Raw genomic sequence first — 22,856 nt, 5'->3', positions numbered from 1 at the left:
TTCTGCATAAACGTTCGCCCCACACAGTGAAATCAGATGGGTGCCCTTACTAGAAAATCACGTGGGGTGCTCGTGTAGGGACAGCAGTGTGTGCCCAGAGCAGCAGAGGGACAAGTGCAGGCCGTGGACAGGTCATGTATACCTTGCACAGGGCAGCGGGGGGACAGTGCCGGGGGCTTCATCACATTTATCAATCATCACAAAATTGCACACTGCTCCTGCCACACACCCGGTCGAGCAAGTCGGCCCAACATCTTGCAGCATGTACAATCGACAATGCAACCAATTTTCAGCCCAAAACTGGTCACATTGTCGGTCAGGCATGCACTTGGCGGCACCGATTGTCATCCAATTCGATTATAATAATTGAATCGCATGGTCGATCGGCTGCCAAGTCGCCTGATGTACGGGCACCTTAACTCCATTTTTGTCTAAGGCTACGTAATGTGTTGGTGCAACATAAACATCTTCCACAGCGCTGTACAGAGTACATTGTCTTATCACTTAACTGTCCCTCACGCTCACAATCTAATCCCTACCATAGTCATATGTCTAGGTATGTATCGTGTGGTGTATGTATCATACTCTAGGGACAATTTTTAGGGGGAAGCCAATTTACTTATCTGTACGTTTTTTGGGAGTAAACTGGAGTGCCCAGAGGAAACTCACACAGACATGGGGAGAACAAACTCATTACAAATGTTGACTTGGCTGGGATACCAACCTGGAGACCCAGCGCTGCAAGGCGAGAGCGCTAACCACTACACCACCGTGCATAATAAATAGCGATGGGACAAATCCCAAATTTCCCAAAAAGCCTAATTTGTGTCAAAAAAACTCAAGATATAGGTGTGAGAAGTATTGATAGTTATTGGCAAGTGAGTGGGAGGAGCACCAACAGGAAAATTGCTTAAAGTAAACCTGTGGGGCAGGATGGACATTTTATACATATCTGGGGCCTCCTCCAGCCCTCTCTGGCCTAATCACTCCCTCGATGTCCTCCACCGCTTCTCTGTTCGTACACAATTGGCTGTACACATTTTCTCTCCTGCCCCATCTCAGGTACACTTTAAGGTAAAAACACCAGCAGGTTGAGGTGGTTAAAGAAAGCGGTGACTGTCCTTCGCCTGCAAAATTTCAGTGGGCAGCTCAGGTTTATTTATTGATTTTATTATTGAGCCTACCATGGGGAGTTTCCTCCTCAAAAGTCCTTATCCAAGGTCATAGCTGGTAAATAAATACATTGGTCACGTGATATTGTGACCCCACAGTCCAGTAGTCATATCAAGGACTACACAGGGATACTACTTGCAGGTTTTCCTGTGTAAATCTGGTAATTCCATCTATATTTTGTATCACAGGCTGCCCAGATTTGTGAGCTATATTTGCCTGGCTTACTGGGCATTTTCCACGAAAAGGGACAAAATGTTCATCTACAGTTACCCGAGGCCCAGGGTGAAGTGTCAGAGGAAGGAGCTGCATCTGCTTCTCCCAGACATCCCTCAAGGGGTTGAGAGGGTATTTGGCTGTCAGTGGGATGTTGTGTGACAGTGTTACTGAGCTGGGGGTGTGTTTATGATAAGCCCCTCCCTAGCTATAGCTCACAGGGTGGAGGGCATTTGGCTGTCAGTGGGTTGTTGTGTGACAGTGTTACTGAGCTGGGGGTGTGTTTATGATAAGCCCCTCCCTAGCTATAGCTCACAGGGTTGAGAGAGGATTTGGCTGTCAGTGGGATGTTGTGTGACAGTGTTACTGAGCTGAGGGTGTGTTTATGATAAGCCCCTCCCTAGCTATAGCTCACAGGGTGGAGAGGGTATTTGGCTGTCAGTGGGTCGTTATGTGACAGTGTTACTGAGCTGGGGGTGAGTTTATGATAAGCCCCTCCCTAGCTATAGCTCACAGGGTTGAGAGAGGATTTGGATGTCAGTGGGATGTTGTGTAAGATATGATGTCAGGATCCGCACCGTCTAAAATAAGTAATTTATTCAAATATTTAAAAGTCCAATACAGGCATAAATGAGCGTGGGCCGGGTCACCATGACGCACGGCGTTTCAGAATCTAGCTCTTTCCTCAGATAGTTCAGGCACACACTCTAACATACCTCTCTCCTAGCCCGCTATATAAAACACAATGGAGGACCTGATGGAAGACTGTGTTAGTCTTGAAATTTGCATATATCCATATTCATGAACTGCTCCAGCCATTTGGCTAGTACTATAGTCTCTTGCATATATTCATAGTCCATATTCATATTTAGCACATGTATAAATGCATAAATAAAGATGGCATCAGAAGAGAAAAGAGCATTAGATCATATGTTACACTCAGACTTACTCACCAGAGATAAACTCCGGAATTCTGTCTCTCACTGTGTAACTCACTATCAGCGCGGTGTCAGCCAATCACAAACAGGCTGACACCGTCCGCTTAGCTCAGTCTCCTCTGCTCTAGCTGCTGGCCAATCACAAGTGCGGCTACAACGTCCGCTTCAGGACTTCAATTCTTCAGCCACAATCACAGCGTCCAGCCGTAGAGACGGGCGGCGTTGCTCCCGCCCCCAATACCGCCAGCCAATCAAATCCATAAGCGGCAACGTCCGCTCAAAGACATGTAAACATGCTAAAAAACGCATGTAAAAAACAGTTAAAGGCGGCGAAAAATTATGGGGGAATAGGAGCAGGCAATCCATCCATCTCATAGGCTATCTGGACCTGCTATGTTAACCCACAATGCAATTTGTTCATCAACCGGCTGGCACTGCAATCTGTCTAATCAGCATAACTAAATATTAGTGCAAATAGCATAACTTTATATATAAAGGCTCAAGATTGCATTAACCAGTCGATTGACTATTAGCAGTATCTAATTATATCCAAAACACAAGAACACACATCACCCTAGGTCATCACATTTGTCAAGTCATATTCTCTATTTAACCCTTTGGGCTCTAAGGTCTCTAATTTCTTTATCCAATAATTCTCTCTCTTCAATAACTGTTTTTTTCTATCACCCCCTCTCCTCAATATAGGAACCCCTTCCAACACCTGTACCCGTAATTGTGACAGACCATGATTAAAAGTAGTAAAATGATGTGAAACAGCTAATTCAAGATTCTTGTTCCTAATCGTAGATTTATGAGAGGCTAATCTGTCTCTCAGGGCCTGTGTGGTTTGACCCACATATCCAATCCCACAGGGGCACTTTAGTAAATAAATTACAAACTTGGAATCACAAGTATAGTGTCCCTTTATTCTGAATTTAGTGCCCCTGCAGGGATGGGTAACTGTGTCACCTTTTGTAATGTAACTGCACTAATGGCAGTTAAGACATGGATAAGTACCATGTTTCATCTTCATTGTTGATTTTTCTGGCCCTAAATCACTCTTAACAATTATATCTCTCAATGAGGGGGCCCTTTTATAGGACATAAGTGGACGTTCACAAAATAAAAGAGGCATATAAAAAGGAAATTCTATTACAATTGAGTGATAAAGAGATTTATGAGAAATTAACTAAAAACCAACTAAGATGATCAATAAGAAAATTGAAGAACTATTAACCAGAGCAGAGGAAAAATTACTTATTGATAAGGATCTGAGAAGATTCTTATTGATTGAAAATCCAAGGATTCCTATTATCTATGTTTTGCCGAAGATACATAAAAGGTTACAAAATCCTCCAGGTCGACCTGTAGTGTCGGGGATAGGCTCAGTTTTTTCCAATATAGCGATTTTTTTAGATAAGATCTTAAAACCAATCGTATATATACTCTGGATTCCTACTTGAGGGACACACAACAATTTTTGACAACTATCTCTACCTTTGATGACTTGAGTGAGGAAGTGCTTCTAGTCACTATTATTATTATTTAGTATTTATATAGCGCCAACATATTACGCAGCGCTGTACAGTATATATATATATATATATATATATATATATATATATATATATATATATCTCTAACTGTCCCTCAAAGGAGCTCACAATCTAATCCCTACCATTGCCATATATCTATAATTATGTAATGTAAGTAATGTAGTCTAGGGCCAATTTTAGGGGGAGCCAATTAACTTATCCGTATGTTTTTGGAATGTGGGAGGAAACCGGAGTGCCCGGAGGAAACCCACGCAGACACGGAGAGAACATACAAACTCTTTGCAGATAGTGCCCTGGTTGGGATTCGAACCAGGGACCCAGCGCTGCAAGGCGAGAGAGCTAACCACTACGCCACCGTGCTGCCCATTATGGATGTGAACAGTCTGTATACTTCCATACCCCATGATGGGGGATTGGAGGCAATTGAACATTACATACAGATTAGCACAGATTTTGATAAAGAACAAAGGGGTTTTTTGATACAACTAATGTGCCTTGTACTAAGATACAACTACTGCCTGTTTGGAGATACCTTCTACATGCAGCGGAGGGGCACGGCGATGGGCTCGAGCGTGGCCCCTTCCTATGCAAATTTATTTATGGGCCTCTATGAGGACGCATTTGTGTTTTCCAATTCATTTTTTTGTAAACATGTGTTACTTTGGCGTCGTTACATTGACGATATATTTTGTTTGTGGGAGGGGCCACGTTCGAGCCTAGAGACCTTTGTTGGACAATTGCAGGCTGCATGTCCAGAGATTAAATTGACAATCGAGAGTAGTTATAGTAAGATCAACTTCTTAGATACATGGGTAATCAAAGAAAAAGGTCGTTTGACCACAGATTTATATTCAAAACCTACAGATAGAAATTCTATCTTACATTACAACAGCTTCCATGTTCCACATGTCAAAAATAATATACCTAAAGGTCAGTTTAAGAGGGTGGAGAGAATAGTCAGTGACCCCGAAACTAGGATTGTTAGAATGGAGGAAATGAAATATAAATTTCTAGCTAGAGGGTACCCTATAAGTTGCTTAGTAGGAGGTAGTAAGAAAGAGTTGGGTGGTACTAGTAGATTTAGTGGGTCAAAGAGAAAATTCAGAGGTGATTACAAGAATAGAATTCCTTGTGTAACAACATTTAATGTATTGTCAGACAAGATTGAGAAAATAATCAATAGCCACTGGTTCATCCTAAGAGAAGGCCTACCATATGTACATGAATTTTGTGAACGTCCACTTATGTCCTATAAAAGGGCCCCCTCATTGAGAGATATAATTGTTAAGAGTGATTTAGGGCCAGAAAAATCAACAATGAAGATGAAACATGGTACTTATCCATGTCTTAACTGCCATTTGTGCAGTTACATTACAAAAGGTGACACAGTTACCCATCCCTGCAGGGGCACTAAATTCAGAATAAAGGGACACTATACTTGTGATTCCAAGTTTGTAATTTATTTACTAAAGTGCCCCTGTGGGATTGGATATGTGGGTTAAACCACACAGGCCCTGAGAGACAGATTAGCCTCTCATAAATCTACGATTAGGAACAAGAATCTTGAATTAGCTGTTTCACATCATTTTACTACTTTTAATCATGGTCTGTCACAATTACAGGTACAGGTGTTGGAAGGGGTTCCTATATTGAGTAGAGGGGGTGATAGAAAAAAACAGTTATTGAAGAGAGAGAATTATTGGATAAAGAAATAAGAGACCTTAGAGCCCAAAGGGTTAAATAGAGAATATGACTTGACAAATGTGATGACCTAGGGTGATGTGTGTTCTTGTGTTTTGGATATAATTAGATACTGCTAATAGTCAATCGACTGGTTAATGCAATCTTGAGCCTTTATATATAAAGTTATGCTATTTGCACTAATATTTAGTTATGCTGATTAGACATAGATTGCAGTGCCAGCCGGTTGATGAACAAATTGCATTGTGGGTTAACATAGCAGGTCCAGATAGCCTATGAGATGGATGGATTGCCTGCTCCTATTCCCCCATAATTTTTCGCCGCCTTTAACTGTTTTTTACATGCGTTTTTTAGCATGTTTACATGTCTTTGAGCGGACGTTGCCGCTTATGGATTTGATTGGCTGGCGGTATTGGAGGGCAAATTAACACAGTCTTCCATCAGGTCCTCCATTGTTTTTTATATAGCGGGCTAGGAGAGAGGTATGTTAGAGTGTGTGCCTGAACTATCTGAGGAAAGAGCTAGATTCTGAAACGCCGTGCGTCATGGTGACCCGGCCCACGCTCATTTATGCCTGTATTGGACTTTTAAATGTTTGAATAAATTACTTATTTTAGACGGTGCGGATCCTGACATCATATCTGACCTGGTACCCTGTGCACTCCAGGGTTGATCGCTGCACGTCGAGTTCCACTGGTGCTGTCACAACTGAAGATGAGTGGGATGTTGTGTGACAGTGTTACTGAGCTGGGGGTGTGTTTATGATAAGCCCCTCCCTAGCTATAACTCACAGGGTAGAGAGAGGATTTGGCTGTCAGTGGGTTGTTGTGTGACAGAGTTACTGAGCTGGGGGTGTGTTTATGATAAGCCCCTCCCTAGCTATAGCTTATGGGTATGAGAGCAAGTTTGGCTGTCAGTGGGATGTTAAGTGACAGGGTTACTGAGCTGGGGGTGTGTTTATGATAAGCCCCTCCCTAGCTATAGCTTATAGGTATGAGAGCAAGTTTGGCTGTCAGTGGGATGTTAAGTGACAGGGTTACTGAGCTGGGGGTGTGTTTATGTTTCAGTTTTGGCACTTATTCTTTTCCTATACTCATATATTATATATTATACCTGGGTCAAAATTGACCCCAACAACACAAAGGTCATAATTTTTACCACAGCATTATATAATTTTGTGAAATTGTTTTTTGTATTATTTTATTTAAGTCAAAAAACTCATGCATTAAAAAAATTATGTGGTACATATAATGTATTCATTTAAAATAAAAAAAAAAGTTCAGAATCTAACACAGGAGAAAGGTTAAGGAATGGAGACTCTAAAATGTGCACAGAAGCCATATCAGTGTGATGCAAAATCTGGGGCATTCAGACATGCACAAAAATAAATGAAGGCTAAAACAAATTATTTAAGGCTAAAACAAATTATTTAAGGCTAAAACATTTCTCACACTCAACAAAAATGTCTGGCAAGCAGTGATATATGCCCAAAACATTTCCCACACACTGTACATGAATATGGCTACTCACCAGTGTGAGCTCTCTTATGAGAAACAAGTACGGATTTCCGTACAAAACTCTTCCCACACTCAGCACAAGAATAGGGCTTCTCACCAGTATGAGATCCCTCATGTATGATACAGTTTCCTTTATCTCCAAAACATTTCCCACACTCAGCACACAAATAGGGCTTCTCACCAGTGTGAAATCTCTTATGAGAAGCAAGATCTTGTTGTTGTGCAAAACATCTCCCACACTCAGCACATGATTATGGCTTTTTGCCAGTGTGAGAACGCTCATGTGTCAGAAGATGTGATTTACGCCCAAAACATTTCCCACACTCAGCACACGAATAAGGCTTCTCACCAGTGTGAGTTCTCACATGTTTGACAAGATTTGATTGTTGCCCAAAACATTTCCCACACTCAGCACATGAATAGGGCTTTTCACCAGTGTGAGATCTCTTATGGGTAACAAGATGTAATTTCTGTGCAAAACATTTCCCACATTCAGCACAGGAATAAGGCTTCTCACCTGTGTGAGTTCTCTCATGACTGACAAGATTTGATTTCTGTACAAAACATTTCCCACACTCTGCACATGAATAGGGCTTCTCACCAGTGTGAAATCTCTTATGTCTGTCAAGCTTTGATTTGTCAATAAAACATTTCCCACATTCAGCACATGAATATGGCTTCTCACCAGTGTGAAGTCTCTGATGTCTAACAAGATTTGATTTCCATGTAAAGCATTTCCCACACCAAGCACACGAATTGGACTTCTCACCAGTGAGACTTTTCTCATGTCTGACAAGATCTGATTTCCTAACAAAACATTTCCCACACTCAGAACATGAATAGGGCTTCTCACCAGTGTGAGATCTCTCGTCTGAGACAAGTTTTGATTTCAAATAAAAACATTTCCTATAGGTGGAACAGGGATAAGACCCTCTAGCAGGGGGAGAGCTGTGCTGGGTATGGTGCCCCTCTGGGTTAGACAGGTGAGGGGAGCCTGTGGGAATATTTGGGGTCACCAGGATATATGCAGGAGTCTCTTGTCCAGTGTCATCATCATCCGTTGTACAGTCTGTGGATACAGAGAGACGAGTCTCTGAGAGGTTCCTGATGCCGGGACTCTGCGCTGCAAATAGAGAAACATCATCACTTCCTGTTAGAGAATTCTGAGGGGAGGAGCAATTATCATTAGGGATGGTCAATGATCACTTTCCACGAAAAGGGACTCAGTGTTCATCTACAGGTACCTGAGGCTCAGGGTGAAGCGTCAGAGGAAGGAGCTGCACCTGCTTCTCCCAGACATTCCTCATGGGAGCAAGTTTGTCAGATTTTGCTCTATTATCTCTGTTATCAAATCTGAGGACTCTTCATATCATTTGAAAGGTCTGAAGTGACTGCTGCCAGGAAGGTAATTTTGCCTCTTAGAGCGGACCCAAACCAAATATTTTTTTTAATTCAGAATATTTAGTTGCACCACTCTGACACATACAAATATAAATAAACACTCCTTCAAGCCTATGAGCATTTCAGTGCATGCTTTTCACCCTCCTCTTTGCATAACTAGGGTTATACAGGTGGCAGCCATTAGCAATTCCTCCTTTGCTGGACACCACCTACTCCACCAGTTTGCCGGATTATTTCCCGGCAATATGAAAGGAAGGGAGGGGTTCCTCCAATGAAAAGGCTGCTATTTATTATTACAATTTAGAAAATAGATTTTATTTCTGAAATCTTGTATTTTTAATTTGGGTCCACTTTAACCTTCTGGGGACCGTGCAGCGTAAATCCTACGCCGCACTTGTGGCTGCCTAACTCTGATGCGCTCTAGGATTTACACCACCTGCCATTTCCGCTCCCGATGTGATCGTGTGCACCCGAGAAGGGAGATTAAGATGTCATATGACAGCCGAGATCATCCCTCAGTGATCAGTAGCCATCACGATTGGCTCCTGATCACGTGACCACTGCAATCGCTGGACGATCGTAGTGATCACTATTGGCAGTGGCAGTCTGAGGGGAAGAAGAGGACGGGGACTCACCTCCCTGATGTTCCCCTGGTGATCGTCACATGCCTCCTCTCTGGCCGGCATCCCCGCTTGCTCTGCCTTAAGTATCGGGTCCCAGCTTGATGATGTCAGCCGCAACCCAGAACTTAACGGCAGTGTGAGCGGGGATGCCAGCCAGAGCAGAGGGGGCTAGAGCTGCTCATCATTGGAGCCTAGGAGGTGAGTAAAGCCTGCTGGCAATACTGGGGACACTTGGCTACACTGGGAAAACCATGTCTAGCTAACTATACTGGGGATCCGGATGCCTGACCCCCCAAATGCACCCCCCACATGTAAAATGCCCTGGTCCTTAAGGGGGGTTAGGCAGCTGGTCCCCAGAGGGTTAAAAAGTGTACCTGAGATGGGGTTCAGGGAGAGAAAAATTATACATACCTGGGGCTTCCACCCACCCCCTCCTCACCATCCTTCTCCACCGCCTGAATTGTCTGGAATCTGGGCCTGAAAGTCCTCCAGTCAGTGCAGGCACAGTCCAGCCACGAGCACTCCCCCATTGCAATCCTATCGTCAGGAGCATTGTATGGTAGTACTGTGCGGTGCCAGAGTGTTCCCGGCGATGGGAGCACTTGCAAGGCTGGCCACTCATGCGCAGAACGCCCCAGACCGGAGGACTTTCGGGGCCAAATTCCAGACAATCCGGACAGAGGAGGAGGATGGCGAGGGCGCGATCAGCCAGGAGGAAGCCCCAGGTATGTATAATTTTTCTTTCCCTCCCCATCTCAGGTTTACTTTAACATGTCTGAGATTATCAGTGGCCTTATTACTTGTTCTGTACACTCCAGAAAGCAGAAAAACCCCAATATAACCATCTAGGTATGCTCATCTAGGTTATTCCACATGTTGCCATGAACTTTTTTCCTTTAAAAGGATACCTTAGCGATAAATATTTTTCAAAAAGGACACTCAGTATGCGTGCAAGGTGCCCAAACAGACATACTGCGCATGCCTCCTGTGTGCCCCTGTCATTGTCTCCTCTGCACCTCCTGTGTGCCCCCTTCAGTGCCTCCTATGCCCCTCCAATGTGCCCCCTTCATAGTTTCCTCTGCATCTCCTGTGTGTCCCCTGCAGTGCTGCCAAATATAATCATGACTCATAGCTTTAGATGGCAAAAATCTAACATAAGTACATAGCATATATAGCCAGTCTGTGAGCAGTGACACATAACAGCAATACAGATACACATTATTCTATATTTACTGCTGATTACTCACCTGTTCTGTCCTCTGTAACAGTGTCCTCCTCTTTACTTGTCCTCATAATGTCACCCTCCTCCATGGACTGCTGATCACTCCTCACATATGTCTCTTCTTCCTCTTTACTTGTCCTCATCATGTCACCCTCCTCCATAGACTGCTGATCACTCCTCACATATGTCTCTTCTTCCTCTTTACTTGTCCTCATCATGTCACCCTTTTCCATAGACTGCTGATCACTCCTCACATACGTCTCTTCCTCCTCTTTACTTGTCCTCATCATGTCACCCTCCTCTGCAGACTGCTGATCACTCCTCACATAGATCTCTTCTTCCTCTTTACTTGTCCTCATCATGTCACCCTCCTCTGCAGACTGCTGATCACTCCTCACATAGATCTCTTCTTCCTCTTTACTTGTCCTCATCATGTCACCCTCCTCCACAGACAGCTGATCACCCCTCACATATGTATTTTCTTCTTCCTCTTTAACCACAGTGTTTACATGTCTGAGTTTTCCACCCTAAGTGCACAAAAGTGAGAGAACATTAAAAAAAAAACCCACAGATATCAGCATTCGCAGGAGGAAACAAGGTTGGAGTCTCTTGTGACCCTCAGCCCCCCCCCCTACCTGATAATGGTGGGGGATGGTGGGATCTTCTTGTGGACAATCCTGGGAATAAAGAGAACCTGTACATCTCTCTGGTGGGATTCTGTTACTGGATCCATCTGTAGGAAACACACACACAGACTGAATACATTGGGCTCTATTCACGAGTTACCGCATGAGGTAATTTAGGTAGTGATAAATACCGACCAAAATATCTCCATTTTGAAATTCACAATTTTTTTCTCCCTAAATTACCTCTTGCAGTAAAAGTGAGGTAAAGGTGTGGTAATTACCTCAAAATGTATCTCCGATTTGAGATTCTCAATTGAAAAGTTGGTGTTAATGAAGGATTTTTTATCACCTACAAATGGTAGGTGATAATTTTCACTTCTCTGCTTTTGGCCTTCAGGATGGAGCCTTTTGAGCTTTGTTTGCTCGAGTTTATGTCAATTTTACATAGAAGGCAGAAAAGACGAGTGTGTCTAATCTCAAGGCGCACTTTCAGACCTCGTACAGTCTTATAGATGATTTTATAGATAGCGAGGAGGAAATTCATCTCTGCTCTAAAAGATAAGCAACAGCATAATAACCTTTAAAGGAAAACATTTCTTTGTTACAGCTGATACAAATCCAACAAAACATCTCCAGTGTATGTACTTCCTGCTTTCATGGAAGCGGACATAGGGTTAACATCCTGTGTTTACACATTAGCTGCTCTGCTGAGGCAGCCAGCTGGCACAGCTAAGAGCTCAAATTACAGTTGGGATTATTCACAGATGAGGGGGAATTAGACAGGCTAAATTATATACATACGGGTGCATTTCTATATGTTTTCCTTCTGTCCTGTGCAAGAGTTGAGGTCACACTTTAAATGTGATAGGCTTTCCTGGGTCGTCTCTGTGTAATGGGTGGCAAGCATATGGGCCGCCCTACAGTGGTCAAAAAAGCTTTATTTCCGTACAGATTACAAACATTTATCACACTCAGTAAATATTTAGTGACTACTCAAAAAACAAAACAAAACAAACGGTAATTATCACTGGAGGTAATTTTTCACCCAAAAAAGAGTTACCGCATGTTATTGTGAATAGAGCCCATTGTGTTCATGTGGTTATCAAGTGATGGGGTGATCTATGTGGCCCCTCTGTACTGTTTTATCCCTTACAAGAAATGAAAGTCTCCTCTTACCCGGTGATGTGAGGGGCGGCTGATTCTCCATCATGGCGTCCTTGTAGAGGTCCTTGTGTCCTTCTATATACAGCCACTCCTCCATGGAGAAATAGACGGTGACATCCTGACACCTTATAGGAACCTGACATATACAATGATGCAGTCAACACTCAGACACATCCCTTCTTGTTACTAGATAATGTCCCATAATTCCCAGCAGTGATCACCTCTCCTATCAGCAGCTCCATCATCTTCCTGATGACTTCTACAATCTTCTCCTTGTTGAGTGTCTCAGATATCAGGGAGTGAGGTGGGGGCACTGTGATGGTCACATGATCACCAGACTTTACTGGAGGAAAACTCTGTGTAAAAGGAACATAAATAATGTCACATGACCTCCCAGAATCCTCCTCACCTCTCCAGTCAGATGTGTTTTACTAATAGAAAGAGGGACATCATGTGACATCCCAGAATCCTCTTCACCTCTCTGGTCAGCAGACAGATGATCTCCAGGGTGAGGTTGAACATCCTCTCAGTCATGTGACTCTGGTCCTCATCCATCCTCAGTGATGTGGTCATGTGATCTGTACAGGATGCTGCTGCCTTTCGATAGAGAATAAGAGGAGTATAATCTAGGCTGTACAGTTGTCAGCGGTGAAACTATCAATACACAATCCCCCTCCCCCCAGCACTCCCCATTGCTGTCACTTGTGGGTGTGGGGCCATGCAGAGTATTGCAGGAAAGCACAATAAGTTGGATTATAGCTACCTGTGCCCTATACTCACAGCGTGCTGCAGTCCTGTCCTCCCTCTGCCTCCTCTCCAGCTGGCATGGAGTACACTGTGACAGCTAGCTATAAACCAATGTAAATCCTTCCTTTTACTACTCTGCATGGGGTGGGGGAATGGAGCAATAATGGAGTGTGGACCTGACTATACTGAGATAGAAATGGCATTGCTGGGGTGGGAACATTATATACTGGATGATATGGCAATGCTGGGGGATACAGGAAGGACATGGCTATACTGGGAAAAAAACAGCATTACTGGGGTGGGGACATTTCATATTGGAGAAAATGTATAATGGTTGGGAGTCCCCCCTTAAGTATAGGTGGCCAGAGTTCTTCCTAAGTATTGGTAGCAAGAGTCACTCCCTCTAAGTAAAGGTAGCCAGAGTCCCCATAAAGTATAGGCAGGTAGCCAGAGTTCCCCCTAAGTAAAGGTAACCAAAGCCCCCCCCCCCCCCAAAGTATAGTTAGCCAGAGTCTCCCCTTAGTATAGCTATATACCCAGAATCTCGCACACTGTATAGGTAGCCAGAGTCTCCCCCTCTCCAAGGTCGGTTTAAGCATCATGGGGGCCCCAGGGCAAAGGTAATCTGGGGGCCCCCTACCCCAAGTTGGTTACTCCTCCCCCCTGTCAGCGAGACTAGTGGTCCTGCCTAAAGTATAGGTAGAGTTCTGCCCCAGTATAGGTAGATTTCTGCCTCCAGCATAGGTACTGTGCTGTACCAGTATAAGTAGCGTGGTGCACCCGGCATAGGTAGAGTGCTGTCCCAGTATAAGTAGCATGGTGCTCCCGGTATAGGTAGAGTGCCGCCCATAGTATAGGTATAGTGCTGTAACAACCATCAAAATATCGGGGGGGGGGGGGGGGGGCATCATATGTAATAATGCACTACTCAATAAGAGGAGGGACTTTGGTTACAATAGGCAACCTGTTCAAAAATCCACTAAACCTCAGTCTTTACGTGTGCTTGAACAAATTTAATTTATTAATGGCATACAAAAATATCCAGCAGCATGGGTACGACGGGCACCTCCACCAACAGGTAGTCCCTCTCTCTCTCACTGGACAGGGGGTATCGGGAAGATCAAATTAGGAGAGCCAGAAATCGAGTATTACACAAAACAAGAACGGACTCACTTACTTCTGGACCCAATTGTAAGGACAGACAACATAATAGAAGCGTAAATTTTATTAGTTCGTACAGCCTGGAATATAATCAAATTATCAATATTATCAAAAAATATTTGCCTGTCCTACATTCGGATCCAAAACTTCATGCTGTTCTGTCAGATGGCTGTGGTTTTTCCTCACGACGTGCGCCTACTTTGGGCACAAGGTTATCTCCAAGCTTATTTCAGAGCGTGGACAGGCCTCAGCCCACATGGCTGACACATAAGGGTTCCTATAATTGTGGCTATAATACCTGTAGATATTGCAGGGTCCATAACCAAACACGTAGAGTGGTCTCACTTTCCAGACATGTCAGTTACGACATGAAACAATATATTAACTGTCAAACTTGTAATGTCGTTTACTTGGTTACATGTGTGGAGTGTCAGACACAATATGTGGGTTGTACCACCCGTCCCCTTCGCCAAAGAATCTCAGAACACTATAATGGAGCGGGTAGATGTCTTAGAAATGCTACATATATTACTAGTGCTTCTAGTGTTTCTAAACACTTCTATTTTGTTCATTCGGGTAATATGTCAGGATTTAAGTTTCAGCGTATAGAAAGAGTAACACACTCTATAAGGGGGGGAAATTTATATAATAGGCTTCTAAAGCGAGAGGCATTCTGGATTTCGAAGTTGGGAACACGTTCCCCTTTGGGGCTCAATTCTAAAATGGATCTCAATACATTCTATGATAAATAATTCAGGGCTGTGGAGTCGGAGTCGTGGAGTCGGAGCAATTTTGGGTGCCTGGAGTCGAAGTCTGGAAAAATGCACCGACTCCGACTCCTAATGAATTTGTAACTGTAATTAAAATAGAAAATATGATAAAATGTTCTATTTCTCAGATAATAGTCATCATAAATAATTTATACATACAGCAATAGCTGTGCTCAGTCCACAAAAATGAAATAAACCAATCAAAATTAGTTACTTGTGCTGCTTCAATAAAGCAGTCCCCGTATTTTAGGCTTCTTGCACACAGGGACGTTACAGGCGCACGTTAGTGCAGCCTGTAACGCTCCCCCAACGCACAGCAATGTAACACAAGTGGGCTGTTCACACTGCCCACGTTGCGTTATATTATAACGCAGCAAAGTGCTGCATGCTGTGCGTTCTACACGGCTAAGCCGCGTTAGACTGTTTGCACATGCTCAGTCATGTTGGGGAGGAGGGGAGAGCGGCCGGGCACATGGCTAATTAATATTCACTGCACTCAGTGACGTGCAGCGTTTACTTCCTGGAGCGGCCGCTCTGTGCGGCGATTGGCCGGGAGGGACCACGTGATGCCGCATGCGTCCAAGAGTACGCATCCCGGCATCACGGACGCCATAGTGAGCTGCACAACGCGGCTCACTCTGACGTCCACACCAGAGAGCACCAGGCGTTGCGTTAGGGGCACGTTATGTGCCCTATAACGTCCCCTAAACGCAACGTCCTGGTGTGTAACTAGCCTTAAAGTCAGATATACATATCTGATTGTGACTGTACAGTATATATGATGTGTACACAGGAATCTCTTATATATACTAAATAACGTCTATGCTGTAAGAATAAAGCCTGATGTGTAGCCGTGTCACTAATAAAGATGGTCAATGAGATGGAAATAATTCTGCATTGATGCTGGTTTATGCAAATGTATGCACTCTCTTTGCTCGTGAAATCAAATAATTTGATATGTTGTTAAAATTTGGTTTGGTGACTACAAATTAAAGGGTACCTGAGACGGATGAAAAGAAGAGTGTTCTACATACCTGGGGCTTCTTCCAACCCCCTTCAGGCTAATCAGTCCCTCGCTGTCCTCCTTCACCACCTGGAACTTCTGCTATGAGTCCAGGTAATTCAGCCAGTCAGCGCAGTCTGGCCTCATGCCGCTTTCACAGCCGGGAGCGTTCTGCACCTGCCCAATAGTGCTGTGCAGGTGTAGTACGCCCCCGGCCGCGGAGTGTGTGCATGCGCACTACACCAGACTGGCTCAAGTACCTGGACTCATTGCAGAAGATCCAGGTGGCGGAGGAACGAGGGACTGATTAGCCTGAAGGGGGCAGGAGGAAGCCCCAGGTATGTATAAAACTTTCATTTCATCTGTCTCAGGTTTACTTTGTTACACAGTAGTACTATACTCTACATACTGTATGCACTCCCCACAGAGCTACAGGGAATGCACTAAGAATGTTGTGCACATTGAACACAGAGGTGTTGTCTATCACCCATAAACCTTGTTCAAATTGTGCATGAAGAATGTGTAATAGAGGAAGAATCTCCTTATTCCCCTGCAGAGTACCTGCACATCACTCTTACATGTACCCACAGTTACATTGCCCAGGGCCTGATAGATGTTCTTTGTTCCGGTCTGTACCTTTTACAAGTACTCTTACCAAGGACTAGTTTTAGTCTATGACTAAAGGGAATAAATATAGCAGTCTACATATCCTTCTTACTTCAGTTGTCTTGTATAATTCCTAAGCGTTGGCAGTTAAAGCGGAATATAACCCTGCATTTCAACTTTGCTCTAAAACATTATTTACAGCAGGGGTGCCCAATGCGTCGATCGCGATCTACCAGTAGATCGCGAAGGACTGCTGGGTAGATCGCGGTCGGATGTTTTAAAATAGTCCGCAGGACGCTGTCAGTGCAGCGCAGGCGTACTATCTAATTGTGCTGCTCTGCTGCGCTGTGCAGAACACCACGTGGCCAGGCAGAGGAGGGAAGAGAGAGGCCTGGCAAATGAGAGCCAGTGTCTGTGGCTCCTCCCCTCCAGACTCCACAGAGGGATCAGCGGGGCAAAGTGAATGCCGAGACAACTTTCTGCACGGAGCTCCAGGAGGGGATGAAGGGAGACTAGACAGGCTGTTAGAAGTGGAGAGCTGCCTGCAGAGTGCAGAGAAGGGTGAGCGAGTGGACACACAGACATCTCACCCCGGCTGGTCTGCAGCTGCTGGCCGATCTGAGTGTCATTAGGCTTCATTAACACAAATATGTCAGCTCAAATACAGAGAGCTGTTTGCAGGAGTTCCTTGGACTGCTTTCTTTGATCGTCTAATTTACAAGTTAATAGTTCAGAGTTCTGTTTGCATTGTTGACTGGGTTAATTAGGAGTTAATAATGGATCCTCTTTGTTAAGGATCTCTGATAAGGTATTGTAAATAGTTCAAAAGATTCCAAATACAACATACTAGCTAGCATGTAAGTTGAAGCCCTGTCTATACTTATTTGTATTTTTGGGCATACGAGGACAGTTTCAATCCTATCTCCACTTGATTATACATTAAATACACTAAGAATTGTAATCAATATTCTACAATTAGCTTTATAGAAATCAGAGGGATTAGGGGATTCTGCAGCCGCAATCTTTTTTTCGGGGGGGGGGGGGGGTTGCGATTGGTGGTCGGTAGATCTCTCGGGCTCTGTAATTGTCAAAGTAGCTCGCAAGCCGAAAAAGTGTGGGCACCCCTGATTTACAGCATATTATATGCAAAAAGTATTTTTTTTTACTAGACCAGCATTGGAAGGGTTAAGCACAGAGGTTTAAAGTTCCGTGGAGAGATATGCAGAAGTTCAGATAGATACATTTTAACTAAATAGAATGTAACAAGTTATAAATGTTACACACTCTTTGGCTGCCCTCCAACTCCTTCTCAGTGAGAGATGAGTCACATTCAACACTTAGATACATTTATGTAAACAAAATGTATCTATATCAGCTTCGAATGCGTCTGCAGAAATCTCCAGGAACTTTAAAGCCCTGTGTAACCCTTCCAATGCTGGTCTAGTAAAAAAAAAATGCTAGTTGCATATAATATACTGTACATAATGTTTTAGAGCAAAGTTGAAATGCAGGGTTATATTCCGCTTTAAGAGACAAAAAGACCATTTCATATTCAACATATGAGAGGAGGAGAAAAGCACGGAACACTTCTCAATAATTATTTCAGGGCTGTGGAGTCGGACCAAAAATTCTCCGACTCCTCTAATTTGCATATTACAATTTTGTTGATTAACAGTATGTAACGTGAAATTTTGGCTTTCCGTTTTCCATCCCTGGGCCTGCTTTCCCTTTCTCTATTTCCTTTTCCTTTCCCTCCCTTCTCTTTTCTATCTTGCTCTCCTTGGTCCTTTTCTTTAAAATGGGTATATAATATTAAGCTGCTATAAAATCTAAATAAAAGCTTTGTAATGAATGAGTTGCGACAATACGATGCGGTTTTGCATATGTTTTTATATGTAGTTATGTGCACTGCATTGGTTCACACCATTTTAGATGTTCATGTCTGTAACTTTAAGGCCATGATGGACACCCACATGGGTGTGGCCCTATATGCTATATAATCTGTGCAATACTTGTATTTGTAAGCTATGATTAAGGAGCCATCTACTGCTCCGATACGCGTGAGCTTTTATCTGTAACATGTATATGGATTAAAAGAATAAAGATTTTTTCACTTTACCCTTCCATCTGGTGTAGCGGGATTTTACCATTATTCTTGGACTCTTTGGGTTTGGAACTCCCTGCTCCCATTTGGGCAATACATGTGAGTGTAGCAGTCTCCTTTTTCTCTTTTTTTACACAATTGTTGTATCTGCCGTTGGATTGGTTATACTTCATATACTGTTCTTGCTGTAGCATATCACCCTACTGGCTATGTTGAAATATACAAACAGTTCCTTGCTTTCTCCCAGCTGAATTAATTATATTTATATTCAAACGTCCAATAGGGCCTTCCACTCGATATTATAATCTTGCACAGATCAGACTCACTGTACTTTCTGACACTTCACCCAATCATGTATATTACTGCAGGTATACAGATCGTTGCATGTATCTCCCACCTCAATCCTGGCATTCCATGTGTGGTTAATTTAGGAGGCCATGCACCCAGTTACTTACAGGACCTTAATTTTCCAGCACTTCATGTGAGGGAGCAAAGCTCAGGGCTCTCCATCTATTTTCGCCCGACGTCATACATCACCTCCCTGCCTCTGCCTGCTGTCGATAATGTTACGGGGGAGCATGTGGATGCTGTACGGATTTGTCGTGAGCGCTCACGTGGTAGAGACCATGCCCGCCTGCTATGACGGTTGCTGCTTCACAGCATGCTGGATATTTTTTTTATTCCATTAATAAATTAAATTTGTACAAGCACAAGTACTAAGGTTTAGTGGATTTTTGAGTAGGTAAAGTGCTGTCCCAGTATTAGTAGCAGGGTGCCCCCGGTATAGGTAGAGTGCTGCCCCCAGAATAGGTAGAGTGTTGTCCCAGTATAAGTAGCGTGGTGCACCTAGTATAGGTAGAGTGCTGCCCCTAGTATAGGTAAAGCGCTGTCCCAGTACGAGTAGCGAGGTGCCCCGGTATATAGGTAGAGTGCTGCCCCAGCAGCTGCATGCATCAGCGAAGAGACCATGGATACCAGACGCCACCACCCCATAGGAGGAATTGGGTGGTACGTATGGTTCCAGTCTCTCCCTCCCCAACTCATTCTCTTCACTGCTCACATGGCCGCACAACCACCGGCACCCAGACCACACAGGCAGGCGGGCATGGCAGCAAAGTATCTGCTGGCTACCGTTACGTCAGACAGACATCTTTGGCTGCCTGGAAAAGGGGGGCCCCCAAGGGCTCTGGGCAATTGCCCCCTTTGCCTTACTTGTAGCGCCGGCTCTGCCCCTCTCACCGCTCCAGACCTGGAATCTGCAGATTTTCCTCAGCCCCACCTAGGGTCTGGAGTTCAGGGCTGCGGCAGGCATCTCTCATCATGTGACTTTCAGGCACGTACAGACATGTACACAGAATGAAAGACGTGGCTACAACAGCCATGGAGACCGGCTGGGAGTGGTGCTGGGGGAGGAGAAGCTGAGCCTGTGAGGGAACCTGGAGAGGTGAGATCTCCACTTACAACTCCGCAATACTGTGGCCGGGGAGGGGTGGCACTCAGGGCTTCTGGCTGGAGGATTACTGGCAAATGATGACCAGGTACAAATTAAATTAACACCAGCTGGGTAGCAACACAAGTCACAGCAGTTATATAAAAGTCTCTTGTATGGCAATTACTTCAAAGGGGGTGATCAGGACAGTGACAGGTGTACTATGCCCTCCTCTGTAACAAAGTATGTCCAGCCCGACCTCTGCTCTGCTCAATATATAACAACAATCACACAATTACCTCTTCCAACAAATGTCTTCTTTCCCGCTCCAGCAAATTCTCCTCCTACCAGTTACATCAGATCCTGTTTTTGGTTTTATTACTTCCTGCCTGTGCGTTCCAACTGCGAGATGTGTGGTCGCCATCTTGTGGTAAGTAGGCTAACTGCAGCATTTATTTTTGGAATCACCTGCGCTCAGTGAGGGAAATCCGTGCAAAAATATTTCAGACATTTTAGGAAACCTCAAGAAGGTTCAGTTTCCTTCTTAAAATGTTCTAAAAAAAGAAGAAGTTTCTCAGTCAACTGCAGCAGTATTATACATATTATTATATTATATATTATTATTGATATTATTGTATAAAAGTTAATGTAAATCGAGAAAACAAACAAACTGATACTCACCTAAGGAGAGGGGAGGCTCTGGGTCCTATAGAGCCTTCCCGTTCCTCCTATGGTCCCCTTGTTCCAGCGCTGCCTGTCACCATTGCACCAATCTCATACCTCCCAACTTTTTGAGATGAGAAAAAGGGACACTTAAGCCATGCCCATACCACACCCCTAATCACGCCCCCAACACAACCCTAGTCACACATACTATAAAGAGTTCATAAGAAAAATATGTTGTTTTATAATTCAAACCACACTGGTCCTTTCTATCATGGTTAATTTTCCTTCATATTAACATTTGAATATAAAAAATATAAAAAAAATGATAAAAATACATAATAATAATAATATAAATATAATAATAAAATAAAAAATATATAAAAATTAGCCTACCACCATGGTCTGATTTTAAGGTAATCACTGAATCACTCTTGGATATCCTTTCAAAACCTTTGCCAGACTACCTGCGATCTGGCCCCTGGCCCCACTAAGTTCATGTTGAAATGCCCTGAACTATTTACACCAGCATTCCACAAAATAGTCAACGGTTCCTTACAAGAAGGGTGGTTTCCCTCTTGTCTGAAAGAAGCAATCATCAGGCCACTACTCAAGAAACCATCCTTAGATCCAGATGCTCTAAACAGCTACAGACCTGTCTCAAACCTCCCCTTTCTGGGAAAAGTTATTGAAAAGTCTGTCTACCTCCAACTTGAAGCCAGGCTCTCCAGAAACAACATCCTTGACCCTCTTCAATCTGGCTTCAGGAAATATCACAGCTGTGAAACAGCCCTCACCCAGATTTGCAATGATCTGCTCATTGCAAGAGACAAGGGTCAATGTTCCATCCTGATTTTGCTCAACCTCTCAGCGGCTTTTGACACAGTCGATCGTGAAATCTTGCTCAACAGGCTACAAGAGTACTGTGGCATAGATGGCATTGTTCTCTGGTGGTTCAACTCCTTCCTGGCTGGCAGAACACAAAGGGTAGCCTTAGGGCCCTTCCTCTCCAACCCTGTACCACTAAAATACGGTGTACCTCAGGGCGCAATATTATCCCCTTTACTTTTCACTATATACATGCTGCCACTTGGAGAAATCCTACAAAAACATGGCCTGACATATCATTGCTATGCTGACACCCAGCTATAATTGTCATTCAAACCTGGCGTCACGGACCCTACTCCACAAATAAATGCATGTTTAGCTGAGCTTCAGGAGTGGATGAATAATAATTGGCTAAAACTTAATGCCGACAAAACTGAGGCTCTTGTTATTGAGGGTCAGGGCCCAACAGCAAAGCAGCCCCAATACTGCTAAGGATAGGGAGCTATGTGCGCAGCCTGGAAGTACTGATTGATGGGAAATTAAGCTTTAGGAATCAAATCTCAGCTGTTGTGAAACATTCCTTCTTTCACCTAAGGAATATTGCAAGAATTAACCACTTGCCGACCGCACGCTTATACCGTGCGTCGGCAAAGTGGCAGCTGCAGGACCAGCGACGCAGTACTGCGTCGCCAGCTGCAGGCTGATTAATTAGGAAGCAGCCGCTCGCGCGAGCGGCTGCTTTCTGTCAAATCACGGCGGGGGGCTCCGTGAATAGCCTGTGGGCCGCCGATGGCGGCTCGCAGGCTAAATGTAAACACAAGCGGAAATAATCCGCTTTGTTTACATTGTACGGCGCTGCTGCGCAGCAGCGCCGTAAGGCAGATCGGCGATCCCCGGCCAATCAGCGGCCGGGGATCGCCGCCATGTGACAGAGGACGTCCTGTCACTGGCTGCACAGGACGGATAGCGTCCTGTGCAGCCCGGATCACTGGGGGGACAGGTAGGAGAGGGAGGGGGAGGGAATGTCGCCGCGGAGGGGGGCTTTGAGGTGCCCCCCCCCCGCAACATGCCACCAGCAGGAGCGATCAGACCCCCCCTGCACATCATCCCCATAGGGGGGAAAAAAGGTGGGCGATCTGATCGCTCTGCGTGCCCTCTGATCTGTACTGGGGGCTGCAGAGCCCACCCAGCACAGATCCCTTCAAACAGCGCTGGTCCTTAAGGGGGGGTAAAGGGTGGGTCCTCAAGTGGTTAAACACCTCATTCCTTCAGAGGATCTTTCAACCCTAGTTCATGCCTTCATCACATCGAGGTTGGACTACTGAAATGTCCTCTACACAGGCCATTTATAAGAAAGACCTACGCCGCCTGCAATTAGTACAGCATGCCGCCGCAAGGCTGTTAACGAGCC

The 22,856-nt window shown here is 44.4% G+C and overlaps 1 protein-coding gene across 1 annotated transcript in view; it reads right to left on the bottom strand.

The window, feature by feature from the left end:
- Nucleotides 1-20,331, bottom strand: part of LOC137537113 (uncharacterized) — a 162,792-nt gene extending 142,461 nt beyond the window's left edge. Inside the window, 7 exon segments of the mRNA XM_068259248.1 lie at nt 7,112-8,221; nt 10,370-10,871; nt 10,980-11,077; nt 12,147-12,270; nt 12,356-12,490; nt 12,612-12,731; nt 20,254-20,331. Of these exon segments, the coding sequence (XP_068115349.1) occupies nt 7,112-8,221; nt 10,370-10,871; nt 10,980-11,077; nt 12,147-12,270; nt 12,356-12,490; nt 12,612-12,707 (2,065 nt within the window). The 5' untranslated portion in view covers nt 12,708-12,731; nt 20,254-20,331.
- Nucleotides 20,332-22,856: the final 2,525 nt, after the last annotated feature.

Source organism: Hyperolius riggenbachi, chromosome 10 (assembly GCF_040937935.1).
Source record: "Hyperolius riggenbachi isolate aHypRig1 chromosome 10, aHypRig1.pri, whole genome shotgun sequence".
NCBI lineage: Eukaryota > Metazoa > Chordata > Amphibia > Anura > Hyperoliidae > Hyperolius > Hyperolius riggenbachi.
This window is presented reverse-complemented; position numbering and strand designations above follow the sequence as displayed.